This window comes from Oncorhynchus kisutch, linkage group LG15 (assembly GCF_002021735.2).
Source record: "Oncorhynchus kisutch isolate 150728-3 linkage group LG15, Okis_V2, whole genome shotgun sequence".
NCBI classification, from domain to species: domain Eukaryota; kingdom Metazoa; phylum Chordata; class Actinopteri; order Salmoniformes; family Salmonidae; genus Oncorhynchus; species Oncorhynchus kisutch.
This window is the reverse complement of record NC_034188.2, coordinates 87,162,613-87,177,669: the sequence shown is the minus strand read 5'-3', so window position 1 is coordinate 87,177,669 and position 15,057 is coordinate 87,162,613. Positions and strand designations below refer to the sequence as shown.

The following is a 15,057-nucleotide window of genomic DNA, read 5'->3' as shown; positions in this document are numbered from 1 at the left end:
TACTCACACAGTACATTTATGTAATGCAATACAAGATGCTACTCACACAGTACATTTATTTTCTCCAATACAAGATGCTACTCACACAGTACATTTATTTTCTCCAATACAAGATGCTACTCACACAGTACATTTATGTACTGCAATACAAGAGGTTACTCACACAGTACATTTATGTAATGCAATACAAGATGCTACTCACACAGTACATTTATTTTCTCCAATACAAGATGCTACTCACACAGTACATTTATGTACTGCAATACAAGAGGTTACTCACACAGTACATTTATTTATTTATTTTACCTTTATTTTACTAGGCAAATCAGTTAAGAACAAATTCTTATTTACAATGACGGCCTACCAGAGGAACAGTGGGTTAACTGCCTGTTCAGGGGCAGAACAACAGATTTGTACCTTGTCAGCTCGGGGGTTTGAACTTGCAACCTTCTGGTTACTAGTCCAATGCTCTAAGCACTAGGCTACCCTGCCGCCCCAATACAAGATGCTGCTCACACAGTACATTTATGTAACGCAATACAAGATGCTACTCACACAGTACATCTATGTACTGCAAGAAGAGACAGAAGTCTTACCTCTCCCTGGAAACTCTTGAGCAGGGGAGCCACCTGTTTTCTTACATCCTGAAAGACATAGAAGAGACCGTTTAGAATGGATCGTATCCCAGAGTACACTGATAAACACACAGTACTAATCTATACTGTTGTTTTACATCATATAGTTTAATCCACACCTGGCATGAGCCTGTTTGACCACATCAACCCTGTCCATAGCACATTTTTTTCACATTGAAAGCAACCTCTCCCCCCACAGTCCCATTGCATGACATTAGAGCATGAGTCAGTGATTTCTGATTAGATACCTAGTGAAGTGTGTATCTCTGAGAACATGCAAATCCACACAGTCAGTTAGCTAGACTAAAGCCCGGTAGAGATGCAGTGGAGCATGCATTACACTACAGTGCATTACACTACACCACAGCACAGCACACTACACCACAGTACACCACAGCACAGCACACTACACCACAGTACACGACAGTACAGCACACTACACCACACTGCAGCACACCACAATACACTACAGCACAGCACACTACAGTACAGCACACTACACCACACCACAATACACTACACCACAGTACACGACAGTACAGCACACCACAGCACACTGCAGCACACTACACCACAGCACACCACAACACACTACAGCACACCACACTACAATACAATACACCACACCACAGCACACCAGACTACAGTACACTACAGCACACCACACTACAATACACCACACCACAGCACACCAGACTACAGTACACTACAGCACACCAGACTACAGTACACTACAATACACCACACCAGACTACAGTACACTACAGCACACCACACTACAATACACCACACTGCAGCACACCACAGCACACTGCAGCACACCACAATACACTACACCACAGCACACCACACTACACTACACTACACTACAGCACACTACAGCACAATAACCTATCCTGTACAGATGGCTCTACCTGTAAGGCTCCTGGCTAAAGATAGATGCACTTTAGATCAGGAACACATGATGATACTAACTACCACAGTGGTGTGTCTGTGTGTGTGTGTGTGTGTGTGTGTGTGTCTACTTATTTGAGTGCCCCTGATTAGGTCAGGACCTGTATCCACCACGCTTGATTAGGTCAGGACCTGTATCCACCACGCTTGATTAGGTCAGGACCTGTATCCACCACCCTTGATTAGGTCAGGACCTGTATCCACCACGCTTGATTAGGTCAGGACCTGTATCCACCACGCTTGATTAGGTCAGGACCTGTATCCACCACGCTTGATTAGGTCAGGACCTGTATCCACCACGCTTGATTAGGTCAGGACCTGTATCCACCACGCTTGATTAGGTCAGGACCTGTATCCACCACGCTTGATTAGGTCAGGACCTGTATCCACCACGCTTGATTAGGTCAGGACCTGTATCCACCACGCTTGATTAGGTCAGGACCTGTATCCACCACGATACAGGTCCTGTATCCACCACGCTTGATTAGGTCAGGACCTGTATCCACCACGCTTGATTAGGTCAGGACCTGTATCCACCACGCTTGATTAGGTCAGGACCTGTATCCACCACGCTTGATTAGGTCAGGACCTGTATCCACCACGCTTGATTAGGTCAGGACCTGTATCCACCACGCTTGATTAGGTCAGGACCTGTATCCACCACGCTTGATTAGGTCAGGACCTGTATCCACCACGATACAGGTCCTGTATCCACCACGCTTGATTAGGTCAGGACCTGTATCCACCACGCTTGATTAGGTCAGGACCTGTATCCACCACGCTTGATTAGGTCAGGACCTGTATCCACCACGCTTGATTAGGTCAGGACCTGTATCCACCACGCTTGATTAGGTCAGGACCTGTATCCACCACGCTTGATTAGGTCAGGACCTGTATCCACCACGCTTGATTAGGTCAGGACCTGTATCCACCACGCTTGATTAGGTCAGGACCTGTATCCACCACGCTTGATTAGGTCAGGACCTGTATCCACCACGCTTGATTAGGTCAGGACCTGTATCCACCACGATACAGGTCCTGTATCGTGGTGATCTAAAAGTCAAAACGGATTCTAGATCAGCAATTCTACTTGGAGATATTTTGTGGGTAACGGGCCCTAGATAGTCACCCCCGTCCTGCTTCCCCCAGCCACACCCCCAGTTCTGTGAAGGACCCTGAGCAGCTTGAGTGCCCTAAGTTTCCACTAAACCCATTTAAAAAATGTTTTATTTAAAATCAGCCCGTTTCTAATTTGGCTGAACAGACAAATTAGTTATTTTACAACTAGCAGGAAGCATGCTGAAGGAAAGATCTCATGTGCATCACTATAGACTGTTTATCATGCACGTGTGTGTATGCCAGAGCCTCCGTGTTCAACAGCTCCTCGGTCAACAGGGTCGACACAGTAAGATGGATGGCTGGGATGTGCATCCCGCCTCCCTTAGTCATCTGGAATGTCCCCTCGCTGGTCAGTCTGGTTATCTGTCGGTCTACTTGGCTGGGAGGACGACGAAGTGGTCCCTACCGACACTCATCGAAGGTCCGTTTTAAGTCTTTCTACCCTGTAGTCAAGGTAAGGATTTTGGAGAGGGTTAACTGCTTCATGGAGCGTCTCGGCTCACTCCCTTAAAATAAATATATTCAATACCAGCCACAGAACACTGCAATTGGGCCATGGTTGCGACGTCATCATTGCTTCGACTGCATTGTGGCATTACGTGTCAGGCTCTCAGTAAAAGACGAAGACTCGAATGTATTATTCACACATTAGATGAATTATAACACACTGCATCCTGTCTTCCTGAATCAACATCACCAGAAACACTCTGTACAGTCCATGAAGAGTACAGCTCAGTAAAGTACTGAGGTGGTCTCCTGATGGCTGAATAATGAAGCAGACACTCATCTGGACGAGTCCAACCTGTCCTGATGTGGACGAGTCCAACCTGTCCTGATGTGGGCGAGTCCAACCTGGTCTGATGTGGGCGAGTCCAACCTGGTCTGATGTGGGCGAGTCCAACCTGGTCTGATGTGGGCGAGTCCAACCTGGTCTGATGTGGGCGAGTCCAACCTGGTCTGATGTGGGCGAGTCCAACCTGGTCTGATGTGGGCGAGTCCAACCTGGTCTGATGTGGGCGAGTCCAACCTGGTCTGATGTGGGCGAGTCCAACCTGGTCTGATGTGGGCGAGTCCAACCTGGTCTGATGTGGGCGAGTCCAACCTGGTCTGATGTGGGCGAGTCCAACCTGGTCTGATGTGGACGAGTCCAACCTGGTCTGATGTGGACGAGTCCAACCTGGTCTGATGTGGACGAGTCCAAACTGGTCTGATGTGGACGAGTCCAAACTGGTCTGATGTGGACGAGTCCAAACTGGTCTGATGTGGACGAGTCCAAACTGGTCTGATGTGGACGAGTCCAAACTGGTCTGATGTGGACGAGTCCAAACTGGTCTGATGTGGTTTCAAAACAAGACTGTCATTCATATTCCTTTTACCCAGCTCAATGTAACATCGATAGGTTTACTCAACTACATGATACTTGAATTTTTCTTGTACCCATCATGAGGTTGCTACAACCTACAAAGAAGAAGAGAAGAGTTCCAGTGTTGGGTATCCATAGCCAGCTAGCTAACATAACATCCCTCTCTGTTGGGTATCCATAGCCAGCTAGCTAACATAACATCCCTCTCTGTTGGGTATCCATAGCCAGCTAGCTAACATAACATCCCTCTCTGTTGGGTAGCCATAGCCAGCTAGCTAACATAACATCCCTCTCTGTTGGGTAGCCATAGCCAGCTAGCTAACATAACATCCCTCTCTGTTGGGTATCCATAGCCAGCTAGCTAACATAACATCCCTCTCTGTTGGGTATCCATAGCCAGCTAGCTAACATAACATCCCTCTCTGTTGGGTAGCCATAGCCAGCTAGCTAACATAACATCCCTCTCTGTTGGGTAGCCATAGCCAGCTAGCTAACATAACATCCCTCTCTGTTGGGTAGCCATAGCCAGCTAGCTAACATAACATCCCTCTCTGTTGGGTAGCCATAGCCAGCTAGCTAACATAACATCCCTCTCTGTTGGGTAGCCATAGCCAGCTAGCTAACATATCATCCCTCTCTGTTGGGTAGCCATAGCCAGCTAGCTAACATAACATCCCTCTCTGTTGGGTAGCCATAGCCAGCTAGCTAACATATCATCCCCTTCTGTTGGGTAGCCATAGCCAGCTAGCTAGCATAACATCCCTCTCTGTTGGGTAGCCATAGCCAGCTAGCTAACATAACATCCTTCTCTGTTGGATAGCCAGCTAGCTAGCATAACATCCTTCTCTGTTGGGTAGCCATAGCCAGCTAGCTAACATAACATCCCTCTCTGTTGGGTAGCCATAGCCAGCTAGCTAACATAACATCCCTCTCTGTTGGGTAGCCATAGCCAGCTAGCTAACATAACATCCCTCTCTGTTGGGTATCCATAGCCAGCTAGCTAACATAACATCCCTCTCTGTTGGGTATCCATAGCCAGCTAGCTAACATAACATCCCTCTCTGTTGGGTAGCCATAGCCAGCTAGCTAACATAACATCCCTCTCTGTTGGGTAGCCATAGCCAGCTAGCTAACATAACATCCCTCTCTGTTGGGTAGCCATAGCCAGCTAGCTAACATAACATCCCTCTCTGTTGGGTAGCCATAGCCAGCTAGCTAACATAACATCCCTCTCTGTTGGGTAGCCATAGCCAGCTAGCTAACATATCATCCCTCTCTGTTGGGTAGCCATAGCCAGCTAGCTAACATAACATCCCTCTCTGTTGGGTAGCCATAGCCAGCTAGCTAACATATCATCCCCTTCTGTTGGGTAGCCATAGCCAGCTAGCTAGCATAACATCCCTCTCTGTTGGGTAGCCATAGCCAGCTAGCTAACATAACATCCTTCTCTGTTGGATAGCCAGCTAGCTAGCATAACATCCTTCTCTGTTGGGTAGCCATAGCCAGCTAGCTAACATAGTATCTACCCAACAGAGAGGGATGTTATGCTAGCTAGCTGGCTATGGATACCCAACAGAGAGGGATGTTATGCTAAATCCTGTTAGCTAACTTAGCGATTAGCATTAGCGTCTGTCTAGATAGCAAAAAAATTTACTGAATAAGATCAAGCGTAGCTAGCTACACAGCCTGATACCAGTGATGGTGTAGGTCTAAATCAGCAGGTTGTTTGTGCAACGGTATCTTCTAAATCAAAAGAGGAACAGGCGAAGAATGAATTTGTTGGCTACATGTTGAAACATGCCAAAGATTATAGGCTCTCCTAGGAAACACTGACCAACACTTTGGTTCCTACCCTGCCACAATAACTCCTCCCTGGCATTTTCATTTGTTGTCATGTCAAACACTGTATTCAAAGTGCCCACTACTATATTCTAACTATGGAATTAGAATAAACATTCTATTTCCATGATTCCAACAGTTCACGCAAGTGTTTTGCTCTAAATCACAAGTCAAATTGGTATTACAACAGTTTGTTAAAAATAAGGCCTAAATTGTTTAACAGCCATACATGGCAGTGTGGAACTACCTCAACTGAGTGCAAGAAATTGCAGGAAAAGATTTTGGTTGAATATAAAACAAATAAGAATGAAGAAAGACCCATTGAAATCACTTAGAATGTACGTGTTGCCACCCCATCAATTTAAAAAAATACCTTGATACTATATTATGGCCATATTACCCAGCCCTAGTTATTTGAGAAGACTTCAGAGCCCCCTCATCGCCTCTGTGGGAGGATCGTGTCACTTTCCTACCATGGTCAGATTCCTCTCCCTTCCTCTGGCCCCACCGCCTACATACCACAGACCACACAGATGCCCAAAGAACACCCCCTAAAACAAGGGCTTGTTACTGTGATGAATACATATGCATGCGTGCGCGTGTCTGTCTGACTGTCTCCCTGCGTTTTTATGCCTGTATCTATTGTGTGGTCCCCCTGTCTATTTCTGACCTGAATCAGTGTGTCCTGGGTGTTCCTGTGCTCCTTTGTTCGGTGTGTGTGTGTGTGTGTGTTGCTTTGTGTGTGACATAAGTTAATAGGAAGAAGGGGACATGAGGTGGGAGGGGGGGGGGGTAAAGAGACACCTGTCTCTCCAGTCCTCACAGACACAGCCCCATCCTATCCTAGCCTATAGAAATATATAGTCCTACATCATTCACGTCATTATAAATTCTTCATTAGTGTGACACTCCCGATAACAACAACCATCCTTTGTTTCCAGTCTGTGTTTGATCAGTTAAGTTGCCTTGGAAACACACACACACACACACACACACACACACACACACACACGAGACAATTCCCAGGGGCGTCGCCGGGAGAAACGAGACGAACATAATTCCCTCATGATTCCACACAGCAGGCCTGTCACACAACACATTCAACATGGAAACAAATAGGTCATACAATCCAGACGACTGGGGGACATTTCTGTCCGGTCTCTTCCCTGCGTTTGGAAAAAAGGAAGCACTATTTTGGGAACTTTTGCACGTCTGTATTTTACCCCGTCGCCCCCGGCGATATTCACATTAAAAGAATGTCCAACGGGGCGATGTTGAAAACAACAAGAGAACAAAGAAGCAACTGATGAGTATCGTTTAAGCAACATTAAACTTTATTTAAAAATACACCCCACAACCATTTTCACATTTTTTTTATAGCCACTGAAGGAAATAAAACCATATTAAAATGTTTGGGAATAACGGCGATTGAAAGGCAATTTTTTTTATAACAATATAGAGTGGGAAAGCAGCTGTGGGTTTGGACAAATAATAGCCACTGCAGTAAATGAAACCTAATAAAAACATCTGTCTACTCCAGGAATAGTGTGCCAGAGCCAAACAGAGCTACAGGGGGCCTATATGCAAATAAGCCATTTGTCACACGGGTCACCCATCATTCACTCTGGACTGGACTGTGTGTTTACAGGAAGTAGGACCTGTCATCATTCACTCTGGACTGGACTGTGTGTTTACAGGCAATAGGGCCACCCATCATTCACTCTGGACTGGACTGTGTGTTTACAGGCAATAGGGCCACCCATCATTCACTCTGGACTGGACTGTGTGTTTACAGGCAGTAGGAACTGCCATCATTCACTATGAACTGGACTGTGTGTTTACAGGCAGTAGGACCTGCAATCATTCACTTTGAACTGGACTGTGTGTTTACAGGCAGTAGGGCCTGTCATCATTCACTATGAACTGGACTGTGTGTTTACAGGCAGTAGGGCCTGTCATCATTCACTATGAACTGGACTGTGTTTTAACAGTAGCAATTGTGTGACTTTAGACCACTAGAATGTCTTAGCCAAAAGCCAAAAAATACCCCTGGATGGATGTCTGCTAATATGTAAAACACCATGGGAGTTGTCTTACATTTGGGAACTTTACAGTCCTATCGATCAAACAACCACGAAAAGGTAGGCTCTCTCGCTCCCTCAGTTGCCTAGGCACATCAACAACAAGATCAACAACTAATAATGTCAGCCAGTGAGATGAGCTAAAATCTAAAAACGAGGGAGCATTAGATAAATCCTCTCCAACTTTTTTAGCTTGTAGTTGGCCCGTCAAATTTGGCCTGATAAACGATGGGGAATAGTAGCCAGGTGGCCCTTCAGCAGCTTGCCTGCCAAACCATGTTTTAATAACTGAATGGGAACTTGCCTACCCCCCTTTACGCATTTGATCGACAAGTGTTTGATATATTTAGAATTCAAAGCACACTTAACCAGCATGGCTACCACCGCATTCTGCAGCTATACGCCATCCCATCTGGTTTGCACGTGGTGGGACTATGATTTGTTTTTCAACAGGAAAATGACCCAAAACACACCTCCAGGGTGTGTAAGGGCTATTTGACCAAGAAGGAGAGTGATGGAGTGCTGCATCAGATGACCTGGCCTCCACAATCACCCGACCTCAACTCCATTGAGATGTTTTCAGATAAGATGGACTGTAGAGTGAATGAAAAGCAGCCAACAAGTGCTCAGCATATGTGGGAAATCCTTCAAGACTATTGGAAAAGCATTCCTCATGAAGCTGGTTGAGAGAATGCCAAGAGCGTGCAAAGCTGTCATCAAGGCAAAGGGTGGCTACTTTGAAATATATAAAATATAAATATATTATTTCGCAAGAATAATTACATTTTGTAAATTATAATTTTGGATTTTAATGAGAAAGTGCTTGATGTGAAGTTAAACAAAGACAAAAACAGAATGAGTTTGGATGGGTGATGAGCATTCTGAACCTTCCATCCGTATAGAAATGAAATGACTCGGCATCTACACAAGTTGAACGAATTGTGCTAAGAGATATTTGATTCTAAATTAAGCTATAATACATGAGTATTAATCAATAATGTATGAGTTCTGTTAGTACGGGGTTCCAACAGGGAGATAATAGAGAGATATAAATTTTTTAAGTAAACACTTGAGGCCTCGGTGCAGGGAACCTAGCTGTACTCAACATGGTGCTCTGTGTCAGTGGTCAGTGATCAGCCTAGCTGTACTCAACATGGTGCTCTGTGTCAGTGGTCAGTGATCAGCCTAGCTGTACTCAACATGGTGCTCTGTGTCAGTGGTCAGTGATCAGCGATCAGCCTAGCTGTACTCAACATGGTGCTCTGTGTCAGTGATCAGCCTAGGTGTACTCAACATGGTGCTCTGTGTCAGTGATCAGCCTAGCTGTATGAGAACATGGTGCTCTGTGTCAGTGATCAGTGATCAGCCTAGCTGTATGAGAACATGGTGCTCTGTGTCAGTGATCAGTGATCAGCCTAGCTGTACTCAACATGGTGCTCTGTGTCAGTGGTCAGCCTAGCTGTACTCAACATGGTGCTCTGTGTCAGTGATCAGCCTAGCTGTACTCAACATGGTGCTCTGTGTCAGTGATCAGCCTAGGTGTACTCAACATGGTGCTCTGTGTCAGTGGTCAGCCTAGCTGTACTCAACATGGTGCTCTGTGTCAGTGGTCAGCCTAGCTGTACTCAACATGGTGCTCTGTGTCAGTGGTCAGCCTAGCTGTACTCAACATGGTGCTCTGTGTCAGTGATCAGTGATCAGCCTAGCTGTATGAGAACATGGTGCTCTGTGTCAGTGATCAGTGATCAGCCTAGCTGTACTCAACATGGTGCTCTGTGTCAGTGGTCAGCCTAGCTGTACTCAACATGGTGCTCTGTGTCAGTGATCAGCCTAGCTGTACTCAACATGGTGCTCTGTGTCAGTGATCAGCCTAGGTGTACTCAACATGGTGCTCTGTGTCAGTGGTCAGCCTAGCTGTACTCAACATGGTGCTCTGTGTCAGTGGTCAGCCTAGCTGTACTCAACATGGTGCTCTGTGTCAGTGGTCAGCCTAGCTGTACTCAACATGGTGCTCTGTGTCAGTGGTCAGCCTAGCTGTACTCAACATGGTGCTCTGTGTCAGTGGTCAGCCTAGCTGTACTCAACATGGTGCTCTGTGTCAGTGGTCAGCCTAGCTGTACTCAACATGGTGCTCTGTGTCAGTGGTCAGCCTAGCTGTACTCAACATGGTGCTCTGTGTCAGTGGTCAGCCTAGCTGTACTCAACATGGTGCTCTGTGTCAGTGGTCAGCCTAGCTGTACTCAACATGGTGCTCTGTGTCAGTGGTCAGCCTAGCTGTACTCAACATGGTGCTCTGTGTCAGTGGTCAGCCTAGCTGTACTCAACATGGTGCTCTGTGTCAGTGGTCAGCCTAGCTGTACTCAACATGGTGCTCTGTGTCAGTGGTCAGCCTAGCTGTACTCAACATGGTGCTCTGTGTCAGTGGTCAGCCTAGCTGTACTCAACATGGTGCTCTGTGTCAGTGGTCAGCCTAGCTGTACTCAACATGGTGCTCTGTGTCAGTGGTCAGCCTAGCTGTACTCAACATGGTGCTCTGTGTCAGTGGTCAGCCTAGCTGTACTCAACATGGTGCTCTGTGTCAGTGGTCAGCCTAGCTGTACTCAACATGGTGCTCTGTGTCAGTGGTCAGCCTAGCTGTACTCAACATGGTGCTCTGTGTCAGTGGTCAGCCTAGCTGTACTCAACATGGTGCTGTGTCAGTGGTCAGCCTAGCTGTACTCAACATGGTGCTCTGTGTCAGTGATCAGCCTAGCTGTACTCAACATGGTGCTCTGTGTCAGTGGTCAGCCTAGCTGTACTCAACATGGTGCTCTGTGTCAGTGGTCAGTGATCAGCCTAGCTGTACTCAACATGGTGCTCTGTGTCAGTGATCAGCCTAGCTGTATGAGAACATGGTGCTCTGTGTCAGTGGTCAGCCTAGCTGTACTCAACATGGTGCTCTGTGTCAGTGATCAGCCTAGCTGTATGGAGAACATGGTGCTCTGTGTCAGTGATCAGCCTAGCTGTACTCAACATGGTGCTCTGTGTCAGTGATCAGCCTAGCTGTACTCAACATGGTGCTCTGTGTCAGTGATCAGCCTAGCTGTATGAGAACATGCTGCTCTGTGTCAGTGATCAGCCTAGCTGTATGGAGAACATGCTGCTTTCTATATTCACGGTGACCTTTCACAATGGTTGAATCCTTCTAAACTGTAATGTGATTTGTGGATTCAAATAACGCATTTAAAATGTGTGTCACCTCCGGCGTGTTCTTCTTGAAGTCGCGGCTCTGGTCGATGAGTTTCTTCCTGGACTGTTCGCTCTCATCCTGTCTGTTGGCGAGCTGTGTGGCGGTGGCGTCTAGTTCTCTCTGAAACACACACACACACACACATTTTGTTAGAGACATAGGATAAGGGCTTGATTTAAGATTGGGAAGTAGAATAACACTGAAGAGCAGACCACCCATCCCCTCGGCTGAAGAGCCCCCCCCCCCTCCCCATCCCCTCGGATGAAGAGCCCTCCCCACCCATCCCCTCGGCTGAAGAGCCCCCCCACCCATCCCCTCGGATGAAGAGCCCCCCCACCCATCCCCTCGGATGAAGAGCCCCCCCACCCATCCCCTCGGCTGAAGAGCCCCCCCCCACCCATCCCCTCGGCTGAAGAGCCCCCCCCCACCCATCCCCTCGGCTGAAGAGCCCCCCCCACCCATCCCCTCGGCTGAAGAGCCCCCCCCCACCCATCCCCTCGGGTGAAGAGCCCCCCCCACCCATCCCCTCGGGTGAAGAGCCCCCCCCCCATCCCCTCAGCTGAAGAGCCCCCCCCCCCCCACCCATCCCCTCGGGTGAACTCTGCTGGCACAGCATCATTGACATGAGAACACAACTTTATGACATTAAATGCCACTAGTCTATGCCTTAATGTTAGAGCAGCCTTTTCCAGACCCCCAACCCTCTCCCCCCCAGCGATCTTGAGAGGAGCCCTCTCCCCCTAAAACCTAGCTACTGAGCACAAATAAAACCTAGCTACTGAGCACAAATAAAACCTAGCTACTGAGCACAAATAAAACCTAGCTACTGAGCACAAATAAAACCTAGCTACTGAGCACAAAAAAACCTAGCTACTGAGCACAAAAAAACCTAGCTACTGAGCACAAATAAACCTAGCTACTGAGCACTTGGCTACAATTCTAACTGTGGGACAAATGCACACACAAAGACAGACAGGTCTGTAGTACACTGCTCAAAAAAATAAAGGGAACACTAAAATAACACATCCTAGATCTGAATGAATGAAATATTCTTATTAAATACTTTTTTCTTTACATAGTTGAATGTGCTGACAACAAAATCACAAAAATTATCAATGGAAATCAAATGTATCAACCCATGGAGGTCTGGATTTGGAGTCACACTCAAAATTAAAGTGGAAAACCACACTACAGGCTGATCAAACTTTGATGTAATGTCCTTAAAACAAGTCAAAATGAGGCTCAGTAGTGTGTGTGGCCTCCACGTGCCTGTATGACCTCCCTACAATGCCTGGGCATGCTCCTGATGAGGTGGTGGATGGTCTCCTGAGGGATCTCCTCCCAGACCTGGACTAAACATCCGCCAACTCCTGGACAGTCTGTGGTGCAACGTGGCGTTGGTGGATGGAGCGAGACATGATGTCCCAGATGTGCTCAATTGGATTCAGGTCTGGGGAACGGGCGGGCCAGTCCATAGCATCAATGCCTTCCTCTTGCAGGAACTGCTGACACACTCCAGCCACATGAGGTCTAGCATTGTCTTGCATTAGGAGGAACCCAGGGCCAACCACACCAGCATATGGTCTCACAAGGGGTCTGAGGATCTCATCTAGGTACCTAATGGCAGTCAGGCTACCTCTGGCGAGCACATGGAGGGCTGTGCGGACCCCCAAAGAAATGCCACCCCACACCATGACTGACCCACCGCCAAACCGGTCATGCTGGAGGATGTTGCAGGCAGCAGAACGTTCTCCACAGCCTCTCCAGACTCTGTCACGTCTGTCACATGTGCTCAGTGTGAACCTGCTTTCATCTGTGAAGAGCACAGTGGCGAATTTGCCAATCTTGGTGTTCTCTGGCAAATGCCAAACGTCCTGCACGGTGTTGGGCTGTAAGCACAACCCCCACCTGTGGACGTCGGGCCCTCATACCACCCTCATGGAGTCTGTTTCTGACCGTTTGAGCAGACACATGCACATTTGTGGCCTGCTGGAGGTCATTTTGCAGGGCTCTGGCAGTGCTCCTTCTTGCTCCTCCTTGCACAAAGGCGGAGGTAGCGGTCCTGCTGCTGGGTTATTGCCCTCCTACGGCCTCCTCCACGTCTCCTGATGTACTGGCCTGTCTCCTGATAGCGCCTCCATGCTCTGGACACTACGCTGACAGACACAGCAAACCTTCTTGCCACATCTCGCATTGATGTGCCATCCTGGATGAGCTGTACTACCTGAGCCACTTGTGTGGGTTGTAGACTCCGTCTCATGCTACCACTAGAGTGAAAGCACCGCCAGCATTCAAAAGTGACCAAAACATCAGCCAGGAAGCATAGGAACTGAGAAGTGGTCTGTGGTCCCCACCTGCAGAACCACTCCTTTATTGGGGGTGTCTTGCTAAATGCCTATAATTTCCACCTGTTGTCTATTCCATTTGCATAACAGCATGTGAAATTTATTGTCAATCAGTGTTGCTTCCTAAGTGGACAGTTTGATTTCACAGAAGTGTGATTGACTTGGAGTTACATTGTGTTGTTTAAGTGTTCCCTTTATTTTTTTGAGCAGTGTATTCTCTCCTCCCCTCTCCGTCTTCTCCTCCCCTCTCCGTCTTCTCCTCCCCTCTCAGTCCCTCTCAGTCTTCTCCTCCCCTCTCCGTCCCTCTCAGTCTTCTCCTCCCCTCTCCGTCCCTCTCAGTCTTCTCCTCCCCTCTCCTTCTCCTCCTCCCCTCTCAGTCTTCTCAGTCTTCTCCTCCCCTCTCCTTCTCCTCCCCTCTCCGTCTCCTCCCCTCCCCTCTCCTTCTCCCCTCTCCTCCTCCTCTCCATCTTCTCCTCCTCTCCGTCTTCTCCTCCCCTCTCCTCCTCCTCTCCGTCTTCTCCTCCCCTCTCCGTCTTCTCCTCCCCTCTCCTTCCCTCTCCTTCTCCTCCTCCCCTCTCCTCTCCTTCTCCTTCCCTCTCCTTCTCCTCCCCCCCTCTCCTTCTCCTCCCCTCTCCTTCTCCTCCCCTTCTCCTCTCCTCCCCTCCCCTTCTCCTCCCCTCTCCTCCCCTCTCCTTCATCTCCTCCCCTCTCCTTCATCTCCTCCCCTCTCCGTCATCTCCTCCCCCCTCTCCTCCTTCTCACCCAGGAGAGTGATTATGCTGCTGGTCATTATGCTAACTAAACACACAACTAATGACTTAAATATTAAGTGATTTATTCTAGATATATTACCATAGGGGCCCATGGAGGCCAATCTACAGCATCCCTAGACACACAAAAACCCACACACCAAATTTCGGTCTAAACTCCTGCAATGGGAATACCAGCATAGATTTTTCCATCAAGCTAAATGATTAATCCCAACCACCCATCCATCCTATTCTATCCCAGATCCATCTCTTCTCAGTCCAGATCCCAGTGGGTGTAAAGCCAGACAGATCTCAGTCCAGATCCCAGTGGGTGTAAAGCCAGACAGGTCTCAGTCCAGATCCCAGTGGGTGTAAAGAAAGACAGATCTCAGTCCAGATCCCAGTGGGTGTTACGCCAGACAGATCTCAGTCCAGATCCCAGTGGGTGTAACGCCAGACAGATCTCAGTCCAGATCCCAGTGGGTGTAACGCCAGACAGATCTCAGTCCAGATCCCAGTGGGTGTAACGCCAGACAGATCCCAGTGGGTGTAAAGCCAGACAGATCTCAGTCCAGATCCCAGTGGGTGTAACGCCAGACAGATCTCAGTCCATGCTCTGGAGCCTGGTGTTGTCGCAAAGGAGCGTTCCGACTGTCGGGACCAGGTTTCAGCTGCTGCCAAACGCCGACATCCTTCCTCCCATAGATGGCCTGCCTGTAAAAGCACCACCTGAACTAGACACA

General features: G+C 48.1%; 1 protein-coding gene across 1 annotated transcript in view; it reads right to left on the bottom strand.

The window, feature by feature from the left end:
* The window catches only part of cux1b (cut-like homeobox 1b), a 162,230-nt gene that overhangs the window by 117,727 nt on the left and 29,446 nt on the right, over nt 1–15,057 (bottom strand). Inside the window, 2 exon segments of the mRNA XM_031791238.1 lie at nt 597–644; nt 11,230–11,340. Of these exon segments, the coding sequence (XP_031647098.1) occupies nt 597–644; nt 11,230–11,340 (159 nt within the window).